At 42.3% G+C, this 11,469-nt stretch overlaps 1 protein-coding gene across 1 annotated transcript; it reads right to left on the bottom strand.

Annotated features, from left to right (window-relative positions):
* Window positions 1–876: 876 nt before the first annotated feature.
* LOC123190227 (uncharacterized) lies at window positions 877–6,784 on the bottom strand. Its single transcript, XM_044602837.1, has 8 exons — window positions 6,242–6,784; window positions 4,061–5,450; window positions 2,346–2,593; window positions 2,066–2,269; window positions 1,880–1,972; window positions 1,703–1,810; window positions 1,265–1,618; window positions 877–1,175 (listed from the first exon to the last, which is right to left on the bottom strand). The coding sequence occupies exons 1-8, from the start codon at window positions 6,653–6,655 to the stop codon at window positions 1,122–1,124; spliced, it is 2,865 nt and encodes a 954-aa protein (XP_044458772.1). The 5' UTR covers window positions 6,656–6,784; the 3' UTR covers window positions 877–1,121.
* Between the last annotated feature and the right edge of the window lie 4,685 nt (window positions 6,785–11,469).

Genomic DNA, 11,469 nt, shown 5'->3' with positions numbered 1-11,469 from the left:
TGGACGAGTTTGAGGAGTTTTATAATCTGGACAAATGAGGGTGTTTGATCTGTCCATGTTCGGACATATGGGGAGGATTTGAGGGCCTTCGTTGGATCTGAGACCCTCACCAACCGCTGGCATGTCAATAATGCTAGCAAAGAAGTGAACCTAACTTTCAACCAAGCTATAACTTGTTGTTTATATGGTGGTTAGAAAATCATGTACATGTGAGTTTATCTATAAATGCTTTCACATTGTACATTTCTTATGAGTTTTATAAATTAAAAAATGTAGTAAAGTTCAATGGTCAAAGTTGTAATTTTCTAGAAATACTTAGGGCATGTACAATGGTGCTATCTTAGCAGTGGCACGTAGAATAAATGCTGAGGTGGAGGAGAGAGAAATCAAAAAAAAAATTTGTCTTCTCTTATTTAAGAGATGATCTCTTAAGACAATATGTGTCAACATGTTTTTAGAAATAACTAGTTATTGAGATAAGGTTAAAAAATATCCCATTGTAGACATGTTTTTTTATCATCTCTAAGTTACATGCAAGGTTCAAGATAAGAATATCTTATCGACCGTTGTACATGCCCTTCTATTACTTTTACTATCTCCGTTTTGAGAATACCGTTAGCACCCTGAGGAACTCGAAAGCAAAGACCCACAGTAACGAGCAATGAAAATTGCAGATGAAGCACAAAGTACACAAATAAATAAAGTAGTACAATGATACTCCCTTCGTTTCTAAATATTTGCCTTTTTAAAGATTTCAAATGGACTACCACATACGGATGTATATAGACATATTTTAGTGTAGATTCACTCATTTTACTCCGTGTGTAGTCACTTGTTAAAATCTCTAGAAAGACAAAGATTTAGGAACGGAGAGAGTACAAGATAAATCATGTCATGACATAATATGCACAATATCATGATCCAAGGTCAACAGTTTACAACAAGTCAGCAACTAACAGACAAAAGATTACACATGAACAAGCAGCTAAAGGCTCGCCCTCTTTCTCATTCATTTCTTAGATCCGTTGACATGCATTGCATGTTGAGTGAAGATCGAAGCTGCTGACGAGGTGGTGTCAAATGATCATAACGTCAGGGGACATCAACATATCGATGAAGTTTCACGAGCGCTTGGCCCGTTTTGAACGCCGCGTGGGTTGTGAAGGATTCGGATTCTGAATCATAACGGTGATACAGGTTATGTAAATGGCTGTATATGTTCTGCAATGAGCCAGTCAGCATTGTAGCTAGAGAGGAGCATTACCTTTGCGAAACCTGGAGGAAACGATGGTCCACCTGTTGGCTCGTCTTGAGAGTTTTTACTAACAGGCGTTTTTTTGTGCATTTGTTGACCTTGCAAGTCACCAGTTGGTGCCGTCTTGTGTATAGCGCTAACTGCACTCTTCATATTCGCCAAATCTTCCTGCATCTTTCTCTGGCTTTCTTCCATTGCCATCATTTTTTCCTTCAGCGCCGATGCCTCGTCTTCAGCTCTGCGTTTAGCCTCCATGGCTTCCTTGAAGGATGCCTGCAGGACTGCCTTCCCTCGTGGGACCTTCGAGGAGTCATGTGCAGCAGAATCACCTCCTGAACTCTCTACCTGCTTACGAAGTCGTGCCTGCACATACAACGGAACTTCAGCTCTTATGTGCACGATCCACAAAACAAATTCATTTAGTAAGCTTATTTTCTTGTGTCTCACAATGGCATCAGCTGTTGCCTTCTTCATAGGTTTCCCATTCTTGGGTGTATGAGTCATTATGAACAGATCCTCAACACTGGGCCCGTCCTTGTTAGGCCGTTTTTGCTTCTGCGCACACAAATTAACACAATAAATACATCATCGATCGCGAAAGCAACAGAAGCAACTTTGAATTACCTCCTCCTCGATTATCCTTGCAAAGCTCTTTGTTCCTGCAGTATGATGAGCGACCACATTTGACTGACAAGCTTTACTGCGAGCACTTGCGGCCTGAGATCAGAGAGAAATATAACAATAATTCAACAAGCGTAAAACTTGCAAATCAAGCTCAGCCACACACGAAAGTATAATTTCCAGTAATACCTTCGCCTTTTCAGTACTCCAATATGCAACTAGAAATTGCCACTGTTCTTTGAGAACACGAGGATTTCGATCAGCAAGGCGTTCCTCTTCCGTCTCATGAGTATCGTAGTGTTGTAGTTTCAAGAAAGATTTCCAACTCCTCCACCTCTTTCCTAAGGACTTCATGATCCATAACTCACCAACCGGAGCAATGTCAAATTTGAGCTACACCAATAAACAAAGGCTATTAAAGAAGAGGTACAGCCACACACACAAAAAAAACAGCAATATTTATTTATACCTTGACAATATGCCAGATTATATTCTTGTTTTTCTCCGGAACACGCCTCCAATCATGATATGTTAGCGGTGCCAATACGCCATCTCGTGCTATTGCACACAAAAAGTTACTTAGGGTGCCTGCCGCTTTTCCAACAGGTTCACCTGAAGTGTTCAATGAAACCGGTATGCGCACACCTTTAGGCAAGGTCCACACCTCAAGACTGAGTTTCAGACCACAACGGAGACGTTTGTGGTTTCTCTTGGTACCTGCTTGAAAAAACAAATCAGATATACGAACAACCAAAATAACTGTAGGAGTATCTGAATTGTATGCAGGATCTGACACTATCTGGCTTGGAAATGGTAAATTGCCTAGAGTCTTATAACTTATCATATAATTATAAATGATAAAGAAGGCCTGGCCCAAATGGTTCAGTCAACGAAAAAGAGGGAACTAGTCTGGTTAAGACAGTCAGATACTTCTCACGTGATACCTAATTTGAACTGGCATAAACCTAGTAAAACTACTCAATTTTGAGCTCATTTGTCTATGCATGACCAGTCCAAGGAAACAAATTGTATCCTTCTGCGATATAAGGTTTTGGGAGCCTGGCTGGAGTTGAACACAGCAGCACATGCCCCTATCTCCTTCTCTGTAAAGCATCCAAAGGCATCACTTCCAAAATTCTAATATTTTGACTTTTGAGATCCAAAGGCGTGATTCTTAATTCCTTATGTCTGAGATATGTTATATCTCATTCTTCTGTTTTTCCTGTTCATTTTCCATCCTTTTCTCTCTCCAAAGGCATCACTTTTCTTTTGAGATGCGTTAAATCCAAAGAGACCCTAAATATATTGTTTAAATTCTGCGATTTGACTTTGGACGCACAAGTCCAGAAGTTAGCCACTAGCCAGTGAGCCAAGAACCCAAAGTTTCATTATGACCTGAAATTGAACTCTGATCCTCCAATACAACTGATTACACCGAACAGCAAAGTTACTCTATTACAAGCACCACCATTGCTCAGCTGCCCTTGTTATGCAGCTTAATTTTAGGGGCCGCTATTATTTATCTGGAGAACGTGAAAGTACATGTTCATGGTCTAAATATCGAAGAGTACAAATAAGGAAATAAATAGCATTTGGAAATTAAACTGGGTTCAGATAAAATCACATCCTTATTATCTTTCCTATTTACACTACCTCTCAACAACAGATCAAACACCTGGTGTCCTGTCATGTAGAAAGAACAATGTTTAACGTCCCAAGTTCCTCTCATAGCAAACCCTTCGATGTGATGGATCCACTCAAACTTGGATAAAGTTGCCATTCTGGCATGACTAAGCATTAACAAATGGGTGTGTCTAGGGCACATCTAGATGTGCTCTAGTTATTGCACATCTAAGTGAGTGAATCAAGCATAAAAAGAAAAAGAAAAAAGAGAAAAAAATATTCACACGGATCTCAATGTAAGATCAATGACATATGACTTAGATGTGCAATACTTATGGCACATCTAGATGTGCTTTAGCAAAAATGTTAACAAAATGTAAGAAAAGGTAACATTGAGTTCACCAGCTATATAAGCTTACTGATTTCATAACTCTATTTATCATTGCTGTAATAATATTGCTTATATTTATGTTCCCTCAAAAGGAACCCTCTTTAGAGGAGGTTAATTCTGCACAATGGCACACACAGGATAATATGAGTGAAGGGCAAGGCGCAAATTACCAACATTCTGGAGAGTCGGGCTACAAGGGTCGTCTCCTTCTGAATCAGTTAAATCATGCAGGCTTGCCTCGCCATAGCTTGCCTGGGACATGGTATGCTCAAACAATGAATTAGATCTCAGCGCTGGAAGGGCCTTCCTAACCTCAAGGGGGATGTAATTACGTGCAAACTGCTCGGGATCGGACAAGTTGAGATCTGAATTAGAAGTTGGTGTAGTTAAATGAGGGCTGTCTAACTTGTTAGAGCTTGGTTCATGCATCTCACAGGGAGGGGGTGGACTAGGCTTTATATTGTTGATGATTCTATCAATATCTGGAGAGTCCGATAAACTCTGTTCTGGAGAACCAGCATGCTGCCAATCAGGATCATTTTCTGTTGGTTCACTCTGTTCTGGAGAACCAGCATGCAGTGAATCAGAATCACTTTCTGTTGGTTCACTGACTCTGACGGTGGCTGGTATGTGGCTAATCGAAGTTCCTTCTTGACTCTCAAGAAACACATTTTGAACAGGTTCTTGGTCTATGGAAGCAGGTGAATCTTTCACCAAACGTTTGCTGCGCCTAAGTTGAAGGCCTGGATTGGAAGCAGCTGTCAAACCCTTCTTTTTCTGCTTGGGGGTTCTGCAACTGAAAGATTTTGAGTGTTCCTTTTCTACATGGATCACTTCATTTTCCGGTTCCATATGAACCGTTGAATCAGATTGTTTTCTTTGCACCTGTTTTATAGCGTCATTTGCTTCATGCACCTTCCTCCTCTCTGCAAATGCAGCATCACTGCAAGCTGCATACCCGACTCTCGTTCCATTGTTGTCCCTTGTAATTATCTCATTGGCCGCCTGAGTGCATAATTCTTCTGTATGATTTACCTGGCTGACACGCTGTTGTTGCTTTTCCTGGACATGAATCACCCCATCTGCATCCTCTGCATGAGCCTTCTCTGTACATATTGCACGACAAGAAGGCTGTTTTTCTGCCTGTTGTATGGTCTGATCGGGAGTGAGCAGCTGCCTCTTTTCTATATTTACAGTTTGGGGGGCAGTAGATCGCCCAGTTCTGCAATTTATACGTGTTGTAGAAGATTGAACTTGCGCCTGATGGCGGTCATGATTTTGAGGCTCTTCATGTCTCCTTTCGGGACTAACAATTCCAGGGCCAACTGAATACATGCTTGTCCGCTTAGCAAAAATCCCATTGACATCATGTACCTCCCCACTGACATCATGTACCTCCCCTCTCTCAATCGTAGAACCAGGATTATCCAGATCTGCCTGCTCTGGAATAAGCTGATTTGGCTGATTTGTTTGTACCTGTCCCATACAATTTGTCCGATTATCAGGATCTGTCCACAAAAGTCCTGCACGAATCCCAAAATTAGGATGTTCTTGCCGCACCTGCATTGCAATAGAAGCACAAAAAAAGTACACTATTAATTTAGATACAAAAGTGTAGCATACTTCTAATAACAATGATAATATGCTTCAATGTAATGTAATGAGCTCATACTAAGAAAACTTGGCTCAGATTATAAGCTGGCAATCATTAAAAAAAATTGGTTTAGTTCAGACTGCATCCATTCTCGACTCGTACACAAGCTGGGTGCCAAGCATGTAGGAACACCTTGCACTCTGCAACAACACTTTCTCCACTCATAGTGCATCACTTTACTGATCTAGCAATCTACACATTTATTAGTCAGGCTGAAAGCCTGTAACACCTACAACTCCTCAAATCTACCAAGATTGACCAAAGTAAAGAACTCTTTATTTCAACCGAATACCCGTTTGCATGTTTTTTCCCTACCCCCATCTCATTCATACACAGGGGCATAACCATAAGGAAGGCCTTGAAAATGCAAATGCTCCAGTTCCACACATGGGCTATCCTTTGATGCATACAACTTACAGATAGCCGGTAAGCTCAACATTTCAATTGATATGAAGTAAAACAGCTTTGTTAGATAGACCCTAGCTACATATTGTAGTGTGGAAAACTGGAAATAGATTTACTGTTCACAATAAACTAATTAAACAAATCGTTTATCAGTTTGGTGAACACATATCAACGTTCGGTAAAAATGTGAAATTGTTTAACACTAAGAACAAATTTCCACCTTTCTCAACCAAAGGCATACTAGCAACTGAACTACGCCTGAAACTGCAATAGCACCTTGACGATAGCATACCTGCTGGGCTTGGAGGATGGGTGGGGCCGAGGGGTCGCCGAGTGGCACCACGGGCACGGCGCCCTCCGCCGTAGCGGACGAGAGGAGGTAATGCCGGAGCCGCGCGGTGTCGACGGCGAGCTCGGCGCCGCAGACCGGGCAGGCGCAGCGCGCCAGCCCGACGGGCACGCTCAGGAGCGCGCCGCAGGAGCCGCACGGGAGCCGCGCGCCCCGGACGTCGGCGGCCGCGCGGGGCAGGGGCAGCGCCTTCCGCCGCGGCGGCGGCGGCGGCATGAGCTCCGGCGGGAGCGACTGCGGCGTGGCGCAGTCCGGGCAGATGAACTCCGTCAGGCCCGGGTCCACCTCCAGCGTCTCGCCGCACCCCGCGCACTGCACCTCCAAACCCTCAGGGGAGTCCTGCCGCGGCGGCGCCATGGCCGCTCGACGGCGATGGCGATGGTGACGGCGACGGCGAGTTTCGCTTTCGACGGCGGCGCTCTGGGGGAAAACTGTTGCAGTGTGCGCTTTCTTTCTAGAGACACTCCGCCTAGGTTTTGCTCCCCACCCGAGCAAAATAGACTCTTTTTTTCTCTCTCTAGAGACACAGAGAGTGAAATAAAAACCGACGCTCTTCAGTGCTGAAGAATTTCGTAGGAGTATCTACAGTTAGACCTCTCAAATCCGCCTCATACGTTCGGGCCGGCCGCCCGGTCATTGATCAGTCATGATTTTTTGATCCCAGACGGGCCTCTTAAACGAGACTCAAACGTTTGGGTTGACCGGCATCTCATCTTCAACCCAAATATTTACTATGGGGGCGCCTGGACACACCCACGGACGTATAGGGAGCCATATTTGCTATGTCCGGCTGTAACCAACATTTAGGAAACATGAGAATATCACATGATCCCACCCCTTAGGTGATATCATGATATCATTTTAAGAAAAATCAATTTTAAATGTCTCAAAAAATTATGAAAATTGCACGAATGTATAAACCTTAAAAATTTCAGGTCCAAATTCTAAATAGACATCAAGAAACAAAAAAGACAAATTTGGATGTGAATAGTGATGTTTTGACTTTTATCTTTTCTAACACTATTCATGTTGAATTTGTCTTTTTTATTGCTCAAGAGATATCTCCAATTTGGACCCGAAAACTTTAGGGATTGTACATTCATGTGATGTGAACACCCAAAATTATTTTTAGAATTTTTTTAAAACAATTAAATTGTTTTTCTAAATAACATGAAGGTATCACCTAAAGGATGGTATCATGTGATATTCTCCCCGGGAAACACTTGATATCGTGCCTAGCGCTACACTGTCAGCAATCTATACTACTTATAAAAGAGCAAACATTATCTTTTTTAAGTGCACCCCACAAAACGTACATGGATACATTATCACCGCATGATTAGTCCCACTAAACTCAATCTAACGGCTAGCCTTAATCTAATTTGTTCTCTGTGTGCATTTAGCAATTTACATTGACTGACCGTACTCCACCGCGGAGCAAAATATGAAAGTCCATGTCCGGTCAATTAGGAAACTATAATCACGGACACTCCTATTAAGAAACTAATCACGATCGCATCTAATTATTAAGAAACTAATCACAAACGCATCTTATTATTAGGAAACTAATCACGGGCGCATCCTATTATTAGAAAAATAATCACGCGTGCATCCTATTAGGAAATTAATCGTGGACACATCTAATTATTAGGAAACTAATCACGGATGAATCCTATTAGATAACTAATCATGAACGCATCTAATTATTAGAAAACTAATCGCAAGCGCATCCTATCGTCTCGGAATCGCGATCGCGAGTTGCCTGCCGTCACCAGCCCACCACCCACGCGAGCCACAGTGGGAGACATGCGAGGAGTAGCCGCGGCTTCCTCCGAACACACACGTGACGTCGCCGCTTTCGTCTTCTGCCTGGAGGCCAGGTCACTTTTCTACTTACTGCAACGACTTCGTCCACGTCCTGGCATGCTCTCCGGGAACCACCGGCATCCGCGTCAACTTCAGCTCCGTCCACAATACCCACGCTGACAACCACCCACCGCCGACGCCCTTCAAATGGGGGCAACGCTGAGTATTCTGGACCAGTATAAGCGGGCCAAAAAAATCAAGTGGGGGCGCCCCGGTGCATGGAGGGCGCCGCCTCAAAGCTGGACGACTGATTCACCTGCATCGACAACGCCACCCAGCTGGTCCGAGGACACGGTCGCCGCGGCCGCTCGTAGGCCTGAATGACGGAGACGCTCGCCTTCACGTGAACGCGCCGCACGCACGCACTAATCAAGTAAGCACCGAGTGTTGTTTTTTTACTGTCATCGCTACCTCGCCGGTGGTGAAAAATCTAGAACTATAGGAACTAGAGATGAGGCAATGAGAAACAGAGGCGCGCTGGAACACACACAGTTGGGTTTCAGGCAACCAATGCCTTCTTTCTTTCTTTATTTTTTCACTGATTTTCGCGTACCTACAACAGACATCCCTGTTTTTTAAATACTGACTACCGGTTATTACATGGCCAACTCACGACTATATAGTGAACTCACAGACAAATTCGCTGAACCAAGACTTTACTTGCAGTCATGAAATTACATGGAAAAAAACCCAGAAGTTTGCATAAGTTTTAGTGAAAAATAAATAAAGTTCGCATAAGTTTTACTAAAAAAAACCTGAAGTTTGCATAAGTGTATTTGTTTGTTCAACAGATACATGGCAATTGTAATTTTACATGAGCATTTTCATACCGTCCTTATCTACAGTTGAGTTAACATGCTTTCTGATAGAAAACTTGGACCACATACAAGAGAAGCAAAAAATGCATGTTGATTATGATGACGAATATAGAATATTTTGTGGTCATGGTAAATTCTCATATCATTCATTTTATTTCATTATTGCACTCTGCATTACATACTACGCAAGACCACTTTGGTAGAGGTGACGGGTTCGCATTATACAGAGAGAGCAACCATGTTTCTCCGAATATCTTGAATCATGATCCTTATGACTTCATCTCTACTACTTATAAGAAGTACATTTTTTCATTTGACTATTTCCTGACTTGAGAGGTAAGGTATGTTTTATCCACTAGAGTTGCTAAAATTGGAAGCATGCCTGCAGTTTTTTTTGTTTCTAAACCGGCATTTGTTGGCCTTTTTTTGCCACTGTTATTCTTACAAGTGGTAGCCTACGCATGTTGAAGACCATTTCCAAATTATTTATCTTCATATCATTATTACTACGAACTGAGAGGGTATTTGTTATATTACCAAAATTTTAGAATGTTGAGCCCTTAAATAAATGTGTAGTACTTAAGTAACTGTTCCAAGTTGTCGTGTTAATACTTTTGTCCAGTGAACAACAAGTATAATTATGCAATTTATCACTGTAATTTTTATTTGGTTTACATGTTCTATTTTCATAATAAAATAAGTCACTTTTCTTGCTTCCAGACATTACGACACTTGTGTGCAATAGTAGAATCGGATGGTCCAACTAGCATTTTTTTGTCTTGTTTCACAGCTGATTCTATGCAGTCAAGACATCTCTACACTTTTCTATCTGACAATGGCTTCCTCTTTTCAACAAACCATAGAGGTCTCTTCCCACTATTATGGTTGACACTCAATTTGTAATAATAATTCTTGACTGGAGTTTGTTGGCACTGAAACGGTTCCTTAGCTTGTCCTAAGTGACATTTTCATGTATAATTATACTTGCATAAATGTGTGCATATGGAGGATCATGATAAATCTTCTAAATAATTTTGAGTTTTATACATTGGGAACACTGGGTGGTCTTTTAATACAAGAGACATGTTGATTAAGGAGAAACGATATTTCAAATTGTTTGTACGAGTAGGGAATAAGAGATTGTGTATTTTATAGGAAAAAATTCAAATTTATGAATACATTGTCTTGTATTAAGTTTATAGTATAGTGTGTCAATCCAAATAGACGTGTGTTGCATGTGCACACTTATTAGTTTAAATAGACGTGCGTTGCACGTACACACTTACTAGTAACGCTAATTGCATTTGAAAGTTTAAGCTGTGTGAGTAGCAAACAGTACAATCTTTTGGGGTGTCAAATCTATTCATCAACTGTGGAAGCAGTACAAGGAACATAAAAAAACACGTCCAAATTCGTAGATCACTAGAAGTAAAATACATTCAAGTCCATAGACCATCCAAGCACTAGAGCGAGTAGAAGCGTGTCGCCGTCATCGTCCCTTCCTTATTAGAGCCGGACAAACCTAGATAGTCAAGGAGTCGTCGTGCTAAGACTCTATAGGACCAGGGCACTAAAACGACAACCGCTGTCGATGAAAAGAATCATAGATTGGAAGGATCCAACCTGTAGACACATAAACACGGACTAACGAAGACCGGATCCATGTGGATCAACCCAAGACAACCGCGGATCAAATCCCGCGTGATCAGCCGAAGACAAACATCCACACGGCCACCGACGATGCTAGAAGCACCACCGGGGCGGGGGCTAGGCGATGAGAATCTTATTCCATCTTGAGAGAATCGTTGTCGTCTCGTCTTTTTGAGCGTGAGTAAAAAGAAAGACCTCCTGCCGGCAAGGGTCAAGATCCACCACGTCTTCATGGCCTTAAGACCACAGGAGACGAGGTAGACCGGCGTCGGCGTCGGCGAGAGGCATCAGAAACCAAAACTTGGGTGCCCTTGCATACGACAATCTGTTTGCTAGGCTCCCAAATACTACTCCCTTTGTTAGGAAAAACTTGTCTCAAACTTGTCCCTCAAATGGATGTATCTAGCACTAATACATCCATTTGAGGGACAAGGGACAAGCTTTTTTCGGACAGAGGGAATATCTCTCAAATAGTGCAGTTTTGTGGGAACAAGAGCAGAGCATGGAAGCATTGACTTGCAACTGTACTCGACTACAAACTTACCAATCGACCATCTCAAAATCAGAACCTCAAAATAGCAGACAATGATCCGTTTGTTCGATCAATTCAAGAGGATTAAAGACAATTTCCACGAAATTGCCCATAATAATACCGTGGTTGATAGTACATCAGTACATACAAGAGTGCAAAAACTTAATTTATGGAAACGTCGTCGTCGGATCAAGAAGTCACGACCCTCGTCGATGTCACCAAGGAACTACCGCTGCTACAAATGAAGTTGGATCTTACGACGATGGTGGCAAAGAGGCCGCCGCCGCCTTCAGTCCCTTCATGTC

This window comes from Triticum aestivum, chromosome 2A (genome assembly GCF_018294505.1).
Source record: "Triticum aestivum cultivar Chinese Spring chromosome 2A, IWGSC CS RefSeq v2.1, whole genome shotgun sequence".
Lineage (NCBI taxonomy): Eukaryota > Viridiplantae > Streptophyta > Magnoliopsida > Poales > Poaceae > Triticum > Triticum aestivum.
This window is presented reverse-complemented; position numbering and strand designations above follow the sequence as displayed.

Coding starts and splice junctions, on each gene's coding strand:
- LOC123190227 (XM_044602837.1), bottom strand. CDS start 6,655: ATGGCGCCGCCGCGGCAGGACTCCCCTGAGGGTTTGGAGGTGCAGTGC. Junction 1,973..2,065: donor GGAGTACTGAAAAGGCGAAG/GTATTACTGGAA, acceptor CTCTGATCTCAG/GCCGCAAGTGCTCGCAGTAA. Junction 1,811..1,879: donor CAAGGATAATCGAGGAGGAG/GTAATTCAAAGT, acceptor TTGTGTGCGCAG/AAGCAAAAACGGCCTAACAA.